This window comes from Ornithorhynchus anatinus, chromosome 17, assembly GCF_004115215.2.
Source record: "Ornithorhynchus anatinus isolate Pmale09 chromosome 17, mOrnAna1.pri.v4, whole genome shotgun sequence".
Taxonomy (NCBI): domain Eukaryota; kingdom Metazoa; phylum Chordata; class Mammalia; order Monotremata; family Ornithorhynchidae; genus Ornithorhynchus; species Ornithorhynchus anatinus.
Window position 1 is genome coordinate 5,112,507 of NC_041744.1, and position 19,615 is coordinate 5,132,121.

Sequence of the window (19,615 nt, forward strand, 5' to 3'; positions counted from 1 at the left end):
TTTTCTCAAGGGTTTGAAAGCAGAAATCCTCACAGCGTTTCTTGAACACCTATTATGAGCAGCGATTGCCACTTTTGTTGCTGTATTGTACTTTCCCAAATGCTTAGTACATTGCTCTGCACACAGTAAGCGCTCAATAAATACAACTGAATGAAGGAATAAACAGAACACAGCCCAAGGCACCCAGGCACATAGAGTAGAAGAAAAAGAGGCCGTGCCTGAGAGATTTATAATGTAATGGGCCGAAAGCTCCAGCAAGGAGACTCCTTTGAAAATCCACTGACTTCTATGTTCATCCCTCTGCCCAGTGTGTTATTCTGACACTGGTGAAGACCTTTAACCAATAAATCGATCAATCAGTGGTGTATTTATTGAGCAATTACCGTATGCCAAGCACCATACTAAGCTCTTGGGAGAGTACAGTATATTAGATTTGGTAGATAAGATCCCTCTCCACAAAGAGCTCCTAGATTGTGAGCCAGTTATTGGGTAGGGATTGTCTCTATCTGTTGCCAAATTGTACTTTCTGAGCACTTTGTACAGTGCTCTGCGCACAGAAAACTCTCAATAAATATGATTGAATGACAGAGCTTACAAAGGAAGAAAATGTTGAAAAAATTGCAGAAACCCCCCCCCCCCCGCCTTGGAAAGCATAAGTCTTGGCCTTCTGTTGTATCTCCCAAGTGCTTAATACAGGGCACTATACCCATTTCCCAATTAAGGAGGGTTCAGTGAGACCACTGCTCTGCACACAGTAAATGCTCAATAAATATGACTGATTGAATGAATGAATGAGACTCCCACTTGAGCCTTGCCCAAGCCAAAAATCCAGGGGCATAAGCACAGTAGTCCCTGGGGACACTAATTACCTCAGCTGTAAAATAGGGATTGGGACTGTGAGCCCCATAAGGGACAGGGACTGTGTCCAACCCAATTTACTTGTATTCACCCCAATGCTTAGTACAGTGCCTGGCACATAGTAAGCACTCAACAAATACTAGAATTATGATTATTATTATTAGAGAAATAAGAGGGAGCCCAGTCCCTCCTGACCCCAAGCCAGACAGGGTAGCATGGCTTAGTGGATAGAGCACAGGCCCGTGAGTCAAGATCGTGAGTTCTAATCCCAGCTCCGCCTCTTGTCTGCTGTGTGACTTTGGTCAAGTTACTTAACCTCTCTGAACCTCACTTTCCTCACATGTAAAATGGATATTAGAGAACCGCTCTCCATGTCTTCTAGATTGCAAGTCTCATGTGGGATAGGGCCTGGTTCTGATCTAATCTGATGACCTTGAATCTGCCGCAGCAGTGGCTGACAGATAGTAAGCACTGAACAAATACCATAATGATGACTGTTATTAGTAAGGAAGATAAGAGAAGGACTTGAGGGTCTAAGGTTATTAGCTGATTCTGCCTTGACCTTGCTGGTTGACTTTAGGGCAGGTCTCTATCCTATACCTGCCTTCTGGCCTGGGGGAGAATGTCAGGGCAGAGGAGGCTGTGGTCCAAACTCTAGAACCCTGAGGGGAAGGTGTTTCTCGTGTGCAGGTGGTTGTGCCGGGAATTATCCTAATGTCCTTAGAGGAATGTACAGGGATGGCCACAGAGAACTTGACTGGTGTCCCCCAAACTGAGAGTGGACCGGACCCCAGAATCCAACCAGAAGCCAGCTGCCGAGTGGAAGCTGGGGTGAAACGGTGGTGGGGGTTAGGAGGGTTTATTCCCAGGATCACACACTGAGGTCACACCCATTTCTCAGATGGGGAAAGAGCGACTTGCCGGCTGGCTCAGTTCCAATCCCTGGAAATATAACAAGACTCTCATTCGGCTCTGAAACCTCCTCCGCATGACTTATACCCTGCAGGAAAACCAGAGTCCAGTGCAGCCCTGAAACTGAACAACACGGGGAAGGCAAAGCAGATTGCAGACTAAGTAGCGCTCCAGGCCGGGAGAACTGGCCCTCTTCCATTTGCGATGTTAGTGAAAAATGAATCCACATAATGGCTAGCCAGCTGTACCATTCAAACATTCTACCGACTGTTTGAATGAATGTTGTGGTAAAGTGGGTTTGATATTTTCTATCTCATGATTGTTTTCATGGTGTCAGTGACCTCACAGTCAGTCATTCATATGCACATACACCTTTTGTTGAATGGAAACTCGTTAGATTATTCATTCATTCAGTAGTCTTTATTGAGGGTTTACTGTGTGCAGAGCATTGTACTAAGCGCTTAGGAGAGTAGATCATAATGCTGGCCCTGCAGTCAGACCTAGCCAGCTTTTATTAGTAGTAATAGTAATAATTTTGTTATTTGTAAAGCGCTTACTGTGTGCCAGACACTGTACTAAGCACTGGGGTGGATACAAGCAAATCAGGTTGGACACAGTCCCTCCCCCACGTGGGACTCTCAGTCTCAATTCCCATTTTACAGTTGAGGTAACTGAGGCCCAGAGAAGTAAAATGACTTGCCCAAGGTCTCATAGCAGACACGTGGCGGAGTCAGGATTAGAACCCATGTCCCAGGCCCAGGTATCCACAATGCCAGGCAGACGCGTCCAAATGAAGATGAGCTGGTGCTCTATCCAATAATAATAATAATAATAATAATGGTATTTGTTAAGTGCTTACCATGTGCCAAGCACTGTTCTAAGTGCTGGGGTAAACGGTGTCGCACGTGGGGCTCACAGTCAACCCTGTTTTGCAGATGAGTTCACTGAAGCACAAATAAGTGAAGTGACTTGCCCAAAGTCACACAGCTGCGTGGCTTAGTGGAAAGAGCACGGGCTTGGGAGTCAGAGGTTGTGAGTTCTAATCCCGGCTCTGCCACTTATTATGGGTGACTTTGGACAAGTCACTTCACTTCTCTGCGCCTCAGTGACTTCCTCTGTAAAATGGGGATTATGACGGTGAGCCCCACGTGGGACACCCTGATTACCTGGTAAATACCCCAGCGCCTAGAACAGTGCTCGGCACATAGTAAGGGCTTAACAAATACTACCATTATTATTATTAAGTAGCAGAGGCAGGATAAGAAACCACGACCTCTGACTCTGATGCCCGTGTTCTATCCACTAGGCCACCCTGGTTCGGTATAATAATATAAACCGAGTAGAGTATGACAGTCTTCATTCATTCATTCAATAGTATTTATTGAGCGCTTACCTTATGCAGAGCACTGTACTAAACGCTTGGAAGGTACAATTTGGCAACAGATAAGAGACCAGCTCCGCCCTAGACGGGCTTACAGTCTAATCGGGGTAGACAGAGGGACAAAAACAAGACAATATAATCACGATAAATAGAATCAAGGGAATTACACCTCATTAACAAAATAAATAGGGTACAGAATAAACAGACACATTTCCAGCCCACCACGAGTTTACGGCCTAGGGTGTGGGAATCCAGGTAATTTGGAAAGGAGTGAGAAATCTTTCCCTCCCTCGTCCCGGCCCGGCTTCCCCTCCGGGCGCTGTTTCCGGGGCTTGGTTTTCCTGGTTTTCCTGGCTCGCCTTCAGGACAGATGGGTCGGAGGAGCCTCCCAAGGTGGCCCCCGGCCCCCCCGGACTCTCTCTTGCATCATCTTCCCCCGCAGCCGCCCCGCCCGCCTGCAGGCCCAAGGGCCCGACCGGCCACTGCCCGGAGGGGACCCCCGCCCCCCAACATCTGCCTCCAGGTGGGGACCCCCCGCCTCCCACCATCCTCCCGGAGGGGACCCCCGCCCCCCGCTTATCCGCCTCCAGGAGGGGACTCCCGCCTCCCACCATCCTCCCGGAGGGGACCCCCGCCCCCCACCATCCTCCCGGAGGGGACCCTCGCCCCCTATCATCCGCCTCCCGGAGGGGACCCCCGCCCCCCATCATCGGCCTCTAGGAGGGGACCCCCGCCCCTCCCATCACCCGCCTCCAGGAGGGGACCCCCGCCTCCCCCCATCCTCCCGGAGAGGACCCCCGCCCCCCCACCTGCCTCCAGAAGGGGACCCCCGCCCCCCAAACCATCTACCTCCAGGAGGGGACCCCGCCCCCCGATTTTCTGCATCCAGGAGGGGACACCGCCCCTCGATTATCCGCCTCCCGAAGGGGACCCCCGCCCCCCATCATCCGCCTCCAAGAGGGGACCCCCACCTCCCACCATCCTCCCGGAGGGGACCCCCACCCCCCCAAAATCTGCCTACAGGAGGGGCCCCCCACCACCCACCATCGTCCCGGAGGGGACTCCTGCCCCCTACCATCCACCTCCCGGAGGGGACCCCCCCGTCCCCCACCATCCTCCCGGGGGGGTCCCGCACCTCCTGGTCTGTGTGTGGGGGGTGTCCCAGTCCCCCGGCGATCCAAGGATAAGGCCCTGCTCTGCAGCCGCTCCCCGGCGGGACGTGTCCCCACAACAGGAACCCCGGGGCCCACGACCAATCTATTTGTATATATTTTTATTACCCTATGTATTTTGTTAATGACATGTACATCCCCTTGATTCTATTTATTCCTACTGTTTTTGTCCGTCTGTCTCCCCCGACCAGACTGTAAGCCCGTCACTGGGCAGGGATGGTCTCTATCTTGCCGAATTGTAATAATAATAATAATAATGTTGGTATTTGTTAAGCGCTTACTATGTGCAGAGCACTGTTCTAAGCGCTGGGGAAGATACAGGGTAATCAGGTTGTCCCACGTGAGGCTCACAGTCTTCATCCCCATTTTAAAGATGAGGGAAGTGAGGCCCAGAGAAGTGAAGTGACTTGACCACAGTCCCACAGCTGACAAGTGGCAGAGCTGGGATTCGAAACCATGACCTCTGACTCCCAAGCCCAGGTTCTTTCCACTGAGCCATGCTGTTTGTAAATTCCAAGCGTTTAGTACAGTGCTCTGCACATAGTAAGCGCTCAATAAATACTATTGAATGAATTCCGGGAGAAGAGCCGGGCCTGGTCCTCCATCCCCAGGGCCTCCCCCGCCTGTCCCTCCCTCTGACCCAGCCTGGGCCTAGAAGGGAAAAGAAGGAAAGATCCCCTCGCTCTCTCGACCGCTCTGACTTCCACCTTTCCACTTCTCGCCTCGGAGATTTAATTGTATCTAGGCGGAGGGGATTTGCTCTTTGGGTTTGGCCAGTTTTCTTTGTTGGCCCTGGGCAACCTGCGGGCGAGGGATATTTACAGATGCCTTGGCAGACCCCCGAGCTGCAGCTGCCGCAGCCAACGCTTACAGTCTGGAACCGACAAAGCCGGGAAACCTCGGGGAGCCCTGGGCCCAACCGGCTTTTTCCACGACGAAAACCAGTTGGCGAACGTCCTGAGGGCTTTGGACGGAAGGGCAGAACAGATATAATAATAATAATAATGTTGGTATTTGTTAAGCGCTTACTATGTGCAGAGCACTGTTGTAGGCGCTGGGGTAGATATACGGTGATCAGGTTGTCCCACGTGAGGCTCACAATCTTAATCCAGGGAACTGAGGCACAGAGAAGTTAAGTGACTTGCCCCCAGTCACACAGCTAAGTGGCAGAGCAGGGAGTCGAACCCATGCCCTCTGATTCCGAAGCCCCCGCTCTTTTCACTGAGCCACACTGCTTCTCCAAATGCTATTGAATGAATATTGTTAAGTATTTTACTTTGGAAAGAACCCCAGCGCTTAGAACAGTGCTCTGCACATAGTCAGCGCTGAACAAATACGGACATTATAGTTATAGTTGCCCGCCCTAGTCCGCTTCCGGCGCCCCCTTGTGGCGGTGCGCGCACACGTACACCCACACACGCGCGCGCGCCCAATTTGGGGCGCACGCGCGGGTGGGGGGAGGGGGAGAGGTGGTTCCTTGGCTCTCGCGAGAGTTTCCTCCGTTGCCCGGGCTGGCCGCCGGCCGCGAGCCGACCTCGCGCCCGTCCCGCCCAAATATCGCGAGATGTGGCGGGCCGGGCGTCATCGTCGTCCTCCCCCTCCGGCGGCCCAAGATGGCGGCGCGCCGGCAGCGGCGCCACCGACGGGACTGAGGGGCCGCCGGAGGAGCGGAGGAGGCCCGGCGGGGCCGCGGCAGGACCGCGGCAGGACGACCGGACCGAAGGTGGGTGCCGGGGGGCCACGACGGGCACCGGCCGGACGAGGAGCGGCGGCCGAGGGGATGGGGGCTGAGGAGAGGAGCCGCGGCCTGGCGGCAACACCTGCCGACGGACTGCTCCCTCACCCTTTATTCGGCCGCCGACTCCCCCGTTTAATTGGCATTAATGTTGGTATTTGTTAAAGGCTTACTATGTGCAGAACTCTCTTCTCAACGCTGGAGATCCGGGGTCAGCAGGTGGTCCCACGTGGGGCGCCCAGTCTTCATCCCCATCTTACAGATGAGGTCACTGAGGCACCGAGAATAATAATGACGGCATGTGTTAAGCGCTTACTATGTGCCAAGCACTGTTCTCAGCGCTGGGGGGGGGGATACAAGGTGATCAGGTTGTCCCACGTGGGGCGCCCAGTCTTCATCCCCATTTCACAGATGAGGTCACTGAGGCACCGAGAATAATAATGATGGTATTTGTAAAGCGCTTACTATGTGCCAAGCACTGTTCTAAGCGCTGGGGGCGATCTAGGGTCATCAGGTTGTCCCACGTGGTGCTCAGTCTTCATCCCCATTTTACAGATGAGGTCACTGAGGCACCGAGAAGAATAATAATGGCATTTGTTAAGCGCTTACCATGTGCCAAGCACCGTTCTAAGCCCTGGGGGAGATCCAGGGTCATCAGGTTGTCCCACGTGGGGCTCACAGTCTTCATCCCCATTTTACAGATGAGGCCACTGAGGCACCGAGAATAATAATGACGGCATTTGTTAAGCGCTTACTATGTGCCAAACACTGTTCTCAGCGCTGAGGGGGATACAGGGTCATCAGGTTGCCCCACGTGGGGCTCACAGTTTTAATCCCCCTTTTACAGATGAGGCCACTGAGGCACAGAGAATAATAATGATGGTGTTTGTTAAGTGCTTACTATGTGCAAAGCACTGTTCTCAGCGCTGAGGGGGATACAAGGTGATCAAGTTGTCCCACGTGGGGCTCAGTTTTAAACCCCATTTTAATGGTAAGAAGAAGAAGCAGAAGCAGTGTGGCTTAGTGGAAAGAGCACGGACTTGAGAGAGGATGTGAATTCTAATCCCCTCTCTGCCACTTGTCGCCCATATGACCTTGGGCAAGCCACTTGACTTCTTTGGGCCTCAGTGATCTCATCTGTAAAATGAGGATGAAGACAGCCCCACATATCTACCTCAATGCTTAGAACAGCGCTTGACACACAGTAAGCCCTTAAGTACAGTTTTACTGATGAGGTCACCGAGGCACAGAGAAGGTAAGTGGTTTGCCTAAGGTCACACAGCAGACAAGTGGCGGAGCTGGGATTAGAAACCACGTCCTCTGACTCCCCATCCTGTGCTCTTGCCACTAAGCCACACTGCTTCTAATCACGGTGGTATTTGTTAAGCGTTTTCCGTGGGTCAAGCACTGCTTTAAACACTGGAGAAGATGCAGAATGATTAGATCAGACACAGTTCCTGGCCCACACCGGACTCACAGGAGAGAGAGCAGTTACAAATGAGGTAACCGAGTCACAGAGAAGTGAAGTGACTTGCCCAGGGTTAGACTGTGAGCCCGTTATTGGACAGGGATTGTCTCTATCTGTTGCCGAATTGTACACTCCAGTCGCTTAATACAGTGCCCTGCACATAGCACTCAATAAATACTATTGAGTGGATAACAGGTAAGTGGTGGAGTTGGGATTAGAACCCAGATCCTCTAACTCTCAGGCCTGTGCTCTTTCTACTAAGCCACACTGTGCCTAAATAGTGTAACAAGGAAATAGTTGTCCATTTATGATGCCTTTCACATGGAGTCTTTCAGCAATATTCATAACTCTCCTGAGAAGCCAGAGCCTAATTCTTTTTCCCTTTAGGAGAAAAAGGAAAATGATCTTTCCTGGCTAGAAATTTTGTGCAATGTAAGGTACACTTTATTGTCATAGTTGTTTGTTTTATGATGTGCATCAGCTCTGGGTGACTGATTTTTTTCCAGATAAGTATAAATATGGTACTTAAGCATTTATCATGGGCCAGAGCACTGTGCTAAATGTTGGGTAGGCTCAAACCTTGCTCCAAATGGGCCTCTCAGTTTGAGGAAGAGAGAGCAGGTAGTAGATTTTGAAAGTTGGATTTTTAAAAAATCATATTTTACTTGCTTATTATGCACCTGGCACTGTTCTGAGCGCTGGAATAGAGATGATATAATCAGGTTGGACACAGTCCATGATCCACATGGGGCTCACAGTATAAATCCCCATTTTACAAATGGGGTAACTGCAGCAAAGAGAAATTAAGTGACTTACCCAAGGTCACAGAGCAGACAAGTTGCAGAGCTGGGATTAGAACCCAGGTCCTCTGACTCCCAGGCCCGTGCTCTTTCCACTGGGCCATGCTGCTTCATATGATTTTTGGTTTTAGACTGCCAGTAGTACATAGTCTTCATCAGATATAAACCCCACCCAATACAGAGAAGTTTGAGCTGTGAAATGCTGTAAGCTCTGTTTGGGTGCCATTCTTTCTGTTTCAAAGATAAAAGTGTTCATTGAGCTATATTTCTCTAATCTGAGTTTTCTTGTTGGGGATTATGCCCCAGATAAATCTCTGTATGATTTTCCTTCCCGATGTTCTTTTAAAAATGCCATGACTCAAGCAGCTCCAATGCTATCTCTAGCCAGGGTCAGTGACTATAGCAAGAACAGGCCGAACATGTTGGAAAGAGTGAAAATAATGAATTCCTAAATGCACTGCATCTATTTCTAAAGGAATCATTTTGAAAGCCATCTCACCTCTGTAGGTTGCTGTCAGAAAGCTCTTTGAAGAACTTGGAAGTCTGACAAGTTTATTACTGTGTGTTACTGACATATCCCTCATTTAGTATTCACACGAGAAAATTAGTAGCTGTGGAATTTAACTTTAGTCTTCGATTCAAACTTTACGTTCTAGTAAATGCTTGTAGAATATTGGAAATCATCAATATGGATGTAGAGGGAAATAATGACTGGTGCAAAACTGTAGGCGTTTGCAGTGAAATGAATGTTCTGCTAGTGGGAAAAATAAGCAGGAGCTAAGTGATGGAAGTTCAAATGGTAAGTAATACCGTATTTTGATTTTAAAAGAGAAAAACCTGGTGTGTTGCATTTGAGAAGCAACTTAGTTTTTTATGGTATTTGTTAACCATTTACTGTGTGTCAAATACTGTTGTACGCACTGGGGTATATATGGATTAATTAGGACACAGACCCTGTCCGCATGGGGCTTGGAGTTTTTTTGGTCTCATCTAAGGTGGTAAAGGTCAAAGCGAAGGGAGGATGATGTTTGACTCCTGAATTTGGGAGCAGCTGCTATTGTCCATCTCTGAGATACCCCAAAGCCCTTTCCCCTTCTTCCAAGATGACTAATAGTATACTGTTATATTTGACCCAGAGCACTTTTCGAAGAAGGTTTCAGAATCCTAAAACTTAATATCCACTTAACATTTTCACATCTAACATGTAATAAAGCATTAGTTCTCTAAAAGTTGTCCTACTTAAAAAAACAAAAACCAGAGCACACTATTGGCTCTATCTAGAGGAAGTGGAAGTGTGACCAGCTGGGTAAGTGCCTACTAAACTTACCTCTGTTGGAGTATCCACTGTGGACAGAGCCGGGATCCATGCTCTTTCCAGTGCCCTGACAGGAAAGTATGAATATGAATCAGTGATATTTATTGAGCTCTTACTTTGTGCAGAGCACTGCACTAAGAGCTTGGGATAGTACAGAACAACGGAATTAGTAGACATTCCCTGGCCAGAAGGATCACCTCTGAGAGGAGGTGTTTTCAATCTCTTCCTCTATGGAAACCTCAGTTGGCAGCATGCAGTGTACCCCCATTGACCATAACACTCTTGGCTTCACATCACACTGACATCTAGCATTTAAACTGATTGTCCAAAATAGACATCGATGATGACTTAAATTATTCATGGGGTGAATAATGATTGGCGTATATATTAAGTACTATTTACCAAGTATACCACCATTTATTTCTTTTAGGATGGCGCTGAATAAGTCGATGCATGTAAGGAACAGGTACAAAGACAAACCTCCTGACTTTGCATTCTTGGCCTCCAAATATCCAGATTTTAAGCAGCATGTCCAGATCAATCTTTCTGGAAGAGTGAGGTAAGTCAATGGGCTGAGGGGTATTTGACTTGCATGGAATTTTAGTAGCATGATATTGAAGTACACTCATTTCTCCTCTGACCCATTTTCAGGATAGAGCCCTGTTAATAAATTTGGGAGAGTTTTTTGGGCCAAATGCATCATGTCTGCATAGGATAGAAAGTTGTATGTAGGCCATCATTTAACATGTGCATACTGTAATGTGAGGGGTTTTTGTTTTTTTTAAAAAAAACATGTTTGAGTGCTTACTGCATGCCAGATACTGTACTAAGCACTGGGATTGATGCAAGCTAATCAGGTTGGACGCAGTCCCTGTCCCACATGGGGCTCACAGTCTTAATCTCCATTTTACAGATGAGGTAACTGAGGCACTGAGAAGTGAAGTGACTTTCTAAGGTCACAGCAGATAAGTGGCAGAGCTAGGATTGGAACCCAGGTCCTTCTGACTTCCAGTTCTGTGCTCTGTCCACTAGGCCAGCCTGCTGAGTTAGTAGGTAGTGTAGCTTCTGTATCACAGGAGAACTAAGGAGCTGTAATCCTGCTTCACCACTCCCTGCCCAACATAGAATTGGCAGTTGTGGTTTGGGACTATGGGGGAAGAAATGAAAATTTTTAATAAGAACAGTTGTGGTATTTAAGTGCTAATTATGTGCCAAACACTGTACTAAGTGCTGGGGAAGATACAAGACAATCAGATCTGACAATCCCTGTCCCATAGGCCCTGTCTCTCAGATTGGGTGGGAAGAGAAAGAATGGGTATTTAAGCCCCAGTTTACAGGTGAGGAAACCGAAGCACAGAGTAGTCAGGTGATTTGCCACAGAACCAACTGGTGGAATCTGAATTAGAACCCAGGTCTCCTGACTCCCAGGCCTGTACTCTTTCTGTCTTTGCAGTCTGTTATACATCCGGGATTATATGGGAGCTGTTTTGCTCTGCATTTGGTTTCTCTTGTCACAACTCTGTATTCATTGTTTCGTGGGTTGTATGAGTGCCAGAAATAGTTGAAAAGGCCCTTTTGGGGTGGATTTCTAGACAAGTTGAGAGAGTATAAGATTAGCACTTTTAGTGCTTTTTGTAGGATTCTTTTTGTTTGGGATTTGTGGATTTTATTTGGCTAGCTCAATCAATCAATGGTATTTATTGAGCATTTACTGTGTGCAGAACCCTGTACTAAGCATTTGGGAGAGTACAATACAAGTCTTGGCAGCCGCGTTCCCCACCCTCAGTGATCTTACGGTCTAAAGCGTGGCTCAGTGGAAAGAGCACAGGCTTTGGAGTCAGGGCTCATGAGTTCGAATCCCAGCTCTGCCACTTGTCGGCTGTGTGACTGTGGGCAAGTCACTTAACTTCTCTGTGCCTCAGTTCCCTCATCTGTAAAATGGGGATTAAGATTGTGAGCCCCACGTGGGACAACCTGATTCCCCTATGTCTACCCCAGCGCTTAGAACAGTGCTCGGCACATAGTAAGCGCTTAACAAATACCAACATTATTATTATTATTATTAAAGAGAGTGTAAACTCAGTGAGAGTAATTTTATTGTACCCATTTGCTTAACGTTGTACCCAAATCTCCTTGTCCTTTCTTAGCATCTCCAATATCTTTGGGACTGGGTAACGTTGTATCAGATGTTAGCATCACAAAGATCCCTTGCCCATTAAATTAAAGCAAGAACGACTTTTTTGTTTTACTCTTTTCCTTAATTCTTCTTTTAAAACTAATGCAGTCTAATATGACCTCCAAAAGAAGAGAAGAAGGCTACTACAAATAGTCAAAGCAGTGAATTTTCTGACCATAGGACACCCATAAATCTCCAGTCCTATGTTCTCACTAAGCAAGTAACCTTGTATCTACCCCATAGCTCATCACATAGTAAGCCCTTAAATTATTAAACAATCCAACTAGAAAGGTCAGGGTGATTTTCATTGTTTCTGTGTAATAACTTCGATATGTGATTTGTGACCTTTATTATTCTTAAATGTATGACAACAGTCAAAACTGGGCAGTACGTGTTTCCATGTATATATGAAATATTTTGAACTATGTATTCAAAATAGGACAGAAAAGATATTGGGTTTAAGCAGATGCAGTTAATATATAAGAAAATTTAGTGGCTGGTAGGGGTTTGGGGTGGTGGTGAAGTGGCAAAAACAAAAGATAATAAAAAGTGTTCAAAGAAAAAGTGAGAAATTAATTACATGGGTGAGCTCTATGTAGGACAGGGACTTTGTCCAACCTGATTATCTTACATCTACCCAAGCTCTTCGTTGAGTGCTTGGCATGTAATAGGTGCTACAAAATACTGTTATTAATCTTATTGCTAGGAATAAGAATAACACCGCTTCCCTTTCCCTTCCTGTCTATAGCGCAACAGGAATGTAGGATCTGGATAACCCATTTGAAAAATGATTATATCTACAGGTGGAAAATAAATGTGTTATTGGGAAATTGATTATTAATTAAGTTGCAAGGAAATAAATAAACACCAGACCAAGATAGGTACAAGATAGGACATAGTTTTTATATTATTAAATTATACAGTAAACTGCCTATTTAAAAACATTAAAAGACTTAGCAAATGAGAATTTAAGGCCACAATTAAACCAGTCAGGTGACAGTGTAGCTTAGAATTTGGTGCACAGAACAGTAAAATAAATAACATTTGAAGAAGCATTTTTCAGTTATCAGGGCCTTTCTCATTTTCTTCTGAAATAAAGTGGGAGGGGTTATTCTTCTGTCTAATACCTTTACACTTGTCTGCATTTCAAGGCTGTCTTCAGCTGCATGTCAGTTCTACTGATCTGCAACCTTGTGAAAAATCTACTGGACACAGATTTGTTATTCACCAGCAAGTCATCTGAGTAGATGGCGAAGCCGCTAATCGTAGGGAAGTTTGAAATCCATTAGGATAGTGTATTGAAGCACTTCAGAAGTGATCTCTGCCTACGTTCTCCCTATCATATCTCTTGAGTACGCAGCGTGCTTCCTGCAAATAGGCATCTAGAAGGGAAAGTGAGGTTTGAGGGGAGGAGCAAAGGAGCAAAGCCTAGCTGGGTGGGTAAGGAGCAGGGTTTTATAAAGCAGAAAATACTTTGCAGTTGGTTAGGTTGAGCAGAGCAGAACTTGAATCAATCAGTGATATTTATTGAGTGCTTATACTTTGAGCAGAGCACCGTACTAAGTGCTTGGAAGAGGACAGTACAGAAGGGAGACTGGAGAGCAATTCCTTTCCCAGGTAGGGAAACTGGGGTTCAGAGAGATGCTTTCCTCTTTTTAGCTGCTGTTCTTTAGCTCATGCCACTTCTTCGCCTTGAGAATTTCAGTTAAATCCCTAAATTGTTAGCATAGGCTTTGATTTCTCTGGCGCTAACAGCTGAACTGAAGCTGGTTACTTCGTACGTAAAACTTTATGTAGAAATCTCTTCTGATTGCTTTACAATTGTATGATTTCATATGTTTTGTTGAGGATTTCTGTCAGTCAAACCCACTTATTATTATCATTAATAGTACTAGTAACTGTGGTATTGGAGTACTTACTATGTCAAAGCTTAAATGCTGGGGTAGATACAAGATAATCAAGGTCAGGTACAGTCCCTGTCCCACATGGGGCTCACAGTCGAAAGGAGAGGGAGAACTGATATTTAATAGCCATAAAGCAATAATAATAATGGTATTTATTAAGCACTTACCTTGAGCCAACCACTGTTCTAAGCACCGGGGTAGATACAAAGTAATGAGGTTGTCCCACGAGGGTTTCACAGTCTTAATCCCCTTTTTGCAGATGAGATAACTGAGGCACAGGAAAGTTAAGTGACTTACCCAAATCACACAGCTCTTAAGTGGTGAAGCTGAGATTAGAACCCACGACCTCTGACTCCCAAGCCCGTGCTCTTTCCACCAAGCCACGCTGCTTCTCCATTTTACAGTTGAGGAAACTGATGTACAGAGAATTCAAGTGACTTGGCCAAGGTCATAAAGCAGGCAAGTGGCTAATCTGGGCAGTTTCCTAACATTAGTCCTGTGCTTTTTCCTCTAGACCACACTACTCCAATTAATCAATGAATCGGTGATATTTATTTGGTGTTTATTGCATGCAGAACACTGAACTGAGCTCTTGGGAAAGTGCAGTGGAATAAGTAGACCTGATCCTTACCCTCGATGAGGTTTAGATTCTAGCAGTTGTTCCAGTGCCAAACAGGTTACATTCAAAGAAATTACCTAAATGTAAGCTTTTAATAGAATAGTAAGAGGTTGTCCTTAAAACACAGGCCAGTACAGGACTAAGGACAGATTTGATTTGATCCAGATCAATTATGACTATATTTTTAGTCATAAAATCAAAATGATCAAATAGTTACCAGGGGTAATTAGTTTTGTTACTTAGCGGGATCTAGAACAAGACAGATCAGGAGTGGTAGGAAAAGTCGATATTGCAGAGTAGTCCCAGTTGTTAGTGACTGATAAAGGGGGTTGGCACACGAGAGAATACCTGAAGTTGTCTCAGTATACAATGCACTTTAAAATTAAAAGTTATTTTCAGAAAACAAACCTGGTTGTTTTGCAAATGTGTGTGTTTAGTTGGAGAGTTAACTAGTTTTCAGAACCATTTTTCTGGTAGCCTAGGTGTTCTTGATGGAAAAACATCATCATCCAAGAACCTGTGACTTTCATGCCTTGACCTTTTCCTTAAAATCACCATCTTTATTCTTTTAATGACCATCATCATTTGCTTTTCAGAACTGCCTTTTTGCTTTATTTCCTGAAGAGAGAGTTCACTCCAAGTAACTAGTCTTACAAATCGATTGCTGAGCCTCTAGCTAATGAAGCCCCAGCTCTTGTTTTGGAAAGCATTTTTCTGGTTCTGAGTGACTCGGTACCCCTGCTGAGGGCTTGAATAAGCCTTCCTGGATTCAAAGTTTTCAAGCTCAGACCGGTTCATTGCCAGTTCTCCCACTTCAACCTCAGAATAATTTCCCCTCCTTGCTTTGATTGAGACTTGTGTGTTGTCTGGCCGACTTTTAAAGTCGAGCAGTTGTTTTAACTTTCCTCCTGCTGGTCCAAGTGGGAGTTTGTTAAAAAATCAATCCCTCAGGTTCTCTTAGTGTTTGGAAGGTTTTTACATCCATTCCTTTTCTTTGTGATTTTAATTTTTACCTTTTATCTATTCTGTTTCTTCCTGTTGAAGCCACAGCAGTGGTACTTAATTTGCAGTTCTAGAATTCCAGGGCAGAAAAGAGTCTTGAGGTTATGTAGTGTGTTTTCTTCCCAGGCCCTTTGACAGAACTATACTTAACCCCGCAGCACTCATGTACTTATCTTTCAATTATATTATTATAAATTATTTATAGCAATGTCTGCTCCCTCTCGAGACTGTAAACTGGTTGTGGACAGGGAACATAGCTGCCAACTATCTTGTACCGAATTCTCCCAAGTGCTTAGTAAGGTGGTCTGCACATAGTAAGTTCTCAATAAAAACCATTGATTGATTGTCATGGTAAAATAGCTGTCGACCCTTTTCTGGACTCAATCAGTCCTATTTATTGAATGCTTAAAATCTCTAGCAAAGATTTATAAGTTCAATTGGAACACTGTCACTCTGCCTTAGTATCACATAAACCCACTCTCTGTCTTGTTTCTCAATGAAAAAGGAGTTGAAAATTCACCTTAATCCATTTCTGAGAGTGAGGCGTGAGGGGTGAGAAAAACACTGAATACTGCGTGCGCTGTTGAATTCATTTGCATCTGAAGCTGTCAATGGTCTAACATCATTTTCCTTTATTAATCAACAGAAGGTTTGTTAAAATCCTCACGCTATGACCCCCACCGATAAACTGAAACAGATACCCAGCTGGACCTGCCTTGTTCTGGAGGAACAGGGACCTCAAAGTGTTACTCGTTTCCTTTTTCCTCTTTCACCTCCCTCCTAAGCCGGTACATCAGCTGAGGTGGTGCAGATCGGGGGAGAAAAAATTCACCTGCTTCTCAGAACGATTAAAAAGATTATGTGAAGGACATGGTTCAAAACCGTACCTGACTGTGGCAGTTATAGTTCTGAGGTCGGGTGCCTTTTGAAAAGTGACCTTTTACAAGGAAGCGATTGGTCCGATCTGGGCTTTCTACTATTCAAACAGTTCATGCCAGCTGCTCTTCGGTTACAAGGGTGACCCTTATTCATTTCGAACCAGCTGACCCCCGGTCTGAGGGGTTTGGAATAGATCGTCGCTCCAGTTTTGGGCCACTTGGTGTTTACAGAGTAGATGGTTACTGAAGCTGGGATAGGCCTGGGAGACCGCAGGCCTGGGTGCCAGTTATGATATCAGCTTTGGCCTCCGCTAGAGTCAAATGATTGTTTCTGCCCTGGATTACAGGACTGCATCTTGCCACAGACATATACATAATAGTAATATTGTATTCCTGCCCTCAGCCAGTTGTTCCTAGAACATCCGACACACACGCAAGATCCTCAGGACAATAGCTGCTTTGTGATACTAAACATGTAAACAAAAAGTGAGAAGCATGGAATAAATTTCCGAATTCCCGTACGCACTCTAATTGTAGTTCATTTTGGTTTCTTGGTAGCTTCGAAATAAGGCCTTTCCTAAATCCAGGTTGTTTGAATCTTCATGTGTCTCTGGGGCTATCTTTCCCAAACCAGTTAGGCTACTCCAATATGTTTTACAAATAGAATTCTGCCTACTTGGCATTTGAATTTTCTCCAAAGTGGAAAATTATTCAAATTCTGGTAATGAAAAAGCCAAGAGCCCTTTTAAGTCAATTCTCAGTTGGCTTCCTTCCGTTAGACTAGAGTAAGACTAGAGATGACATCTACAGTGTGTTTGAGTCGCTCTTTGTGCTATTTAGCATCTTCTGTACAATTCTTTGCTCACAGTAGGTGTCCTTGGGTTCCAGATATATGAGGAGTGCAAATTGGGGGGGTGGTTTTTTGGAGTGTTAAGATCTGTATATAAACAGTGCAGTGGCACTGAAAGGACTAGGTTAGCATTAATCACATTGCTGTTCCTGTTTCCCCAGACACGTCTTCCTGAAGTAATGTAATTAGTTCTCAGGCTTTAGCAGCATTATCTGTAGGAATTGCTTTCACAGATGGAGATATCATGGTGCTTTCTCTCCATTAGAATCTGCCCACTTTTTAAGAAAACAAACTCCCCGCAGTTTATCTTTTCCCCACAGGTCCACGCCACTTTTCATTCTTTGACTTATTTTTGTGTGATCATTGGTGTCAAGGGATAAAAAAGAGGGGTGTTTTGGATTTCTGGGCTTTCTCCCCACTATACTGCCTTTTAGCAGAAAGTGGCTTTCTAAAGGATTCAGTGACTTGAGTGGGGCCTAACCGATCAGTCAGTCAATGGTATTTATTGAACACTTAGCACACTGTACTAAGTGCTTGAGAAAGTACAGTAAACAGAGTAGGTAGGCATTATCCCTGCCCACAAGGAACGTATAGTCTACAGGACCCATCTTACATGTGCATATTCAGTTGCTGGCTAAGGATTAAGATGGCCACTGTTAGTTCATTATTTTATTCTGGACTTATCGTGGATTTCATCTTTCCTAGATAATATATTGTATTAAGACTTAATACTTTCAAGCATCACAGGTCACGTTAATCTTTGGTGACCTTGGAGAGCTGCTTTTCTGGTGATGGAATGGTAGCTAAGAAAGGAAGTAGAAGACCAAGATCATAAACTTTACTTAAAACTGGATCTGACTGAATGGCTAAAATGTAATAGAAAAGGAATAATACTGCATTTTTTCTTTGGGAGAAGAATCAGACCCAGAAAAAAGGAAAATCTCATCCGTACAGATTATCAATAGCAGAGAGCAGTGTTAAAATGGTGTCCTCCAATTTTTGATTCTTGCGGGGATCAAAATATTCCCCAGCCTACTTTATTTAACAAAAGGATTGTGCACATTCATTGTGAATTCTCTTCACTGTCTAGGAATCTAAAGATAATTTCACTTACCCACTTGTGATATTAAATACCTAATCATTTTCTTGATTGAGCCACATGGGTCTGGGGATAGACAAGAAATCCTGACACTGGCTGCATGCAAAGCATTTTTTTAGGAGTTCTGGATAGAGAGAAAGTGGTCCCTTAGCTATTGGAATATGGAGTCCACACGCTGGGAGAATCGGTTCAGAGGCATTGAGTTTTCACTGTATTATCAGCCCTTCTACCCATGGTTTATAGTTTGGGGGTTTGTGTGTGTGTGTGTGTTATTTTAAACACTTTTTAGGAATCACTGGGAAAGGATTGGAAAGGGGTAGGGGTAGGAAAGGCCATTCTCTTATTTCAAGTTCTGTCAAACAGTCAACTGTAATAAGGACCAATTTATTTCCTCCGCAAATATCGGGGTTAGGGTAGGAGGAAGGGAGTGATAAGAAGAGCTAATAAATTGCTTTCTTGCCCAGAGGGACCACATGGTTCTGTGTGATCCTGCTGAGTGGCAAATTAAACTTATGGGTAAATTCCTGCATAGTATTTCTGAAACTCCATATTGGAAGTCTCGAGTCTTTGAACAGGCACTCTTTGTCGGAACTGTGTTCTGCTCACTTATCATGGGCAATAATAAGGTGAAATAATTGATTAAGGTGCCATTGTCGCCCAAATGAGGTAAATTCATTTAAATGTCCTAGTGCAGTGGCCACAAGTTAACCATCTTGTAGAACCCCCAGGGAAGTTCTTTACATATGTAAAAACGACTCTTCTGATGCATCAAAGGAAATGGAGGTGGCCCATCCTTTGCAGTTACTCAGCCGATTACCGCGGGGCAATCACTGTGAAACGGGATATTCTTCTCACCGTTTACTATTTAAATTGCTTAAATGTTGAATCTCTCTTATGCCCTTTATTGATCTAGTATTTAGTTAGCTGCCATTGAGGTCTCATTGCTTTTAATGTGAAAACACAAAGGCTTGCCTTATAGCCTAACCGTTATTTTTGATGTGGAAATAAGCTCTGAAGGTTTTGCAGTGAGTGAAGCAGAAATACGTATTCATGGTTGCTTGCACACTGAATTGTCCTAGTGATGGCCAAATTACGATATGGTTCCGTGGACTTAATTCATCTGATTTCCACAAGTACCCTTAGTTGTCTGGTACCCTTTTTAAGGTGGTGAAATGTTATAGTTAATTTTTACAGTTCGTTCCATTAAAAAAACAACAACCCACAACCAAACCCCTCCCCACCCTTTTTTTCCCCCTATTCATTTCATTAAGTTGATAGAAGATGCATCCATTGCCTGGGCAATTTAACAGGATAAACTTGCTATATTTTAGCTTCCCCTAATTTCTGCTGGCCCACAGCCTTTTCTTTTTAAAATTAAGTGCCTTGTAAATAAACTGAAAAGGGTCAGACTGTGGCAGCCTCTGGTGCTAGATGATTGTTATTTTT

General features: G+C 45.0%; 1 protein-coding gene across 1 annotated transcript in view; it reads left to right on the forward strand.

Moving 5' to 3' along the window:
- The first annotated feature begins 5,916 nt into the window (after positions 1 to 5,916).
- METTL16 (methyltransferase like 16) overlaps positions 5,917 to 19,615 on the forward strand; it is a 36,124-nt gene continuing 22,425 nt past the window's right edge. The window contains exons 1-2 of the mRNA XM_029082302.2: positions 5,917 to 6,046; positions 10,072 to 10,200. Of these exons, the coding sequence (XP_028938135.1) occupies positions 10,073 to 10,200 (128 nt within the window). The 5' untranslated portion in view covers positions 5,917 to 6,046; position 10,072. The remainder of the gene's footprint in view (positions 6,047 to 10,071; positions 10,201 to 19,615) is intronic.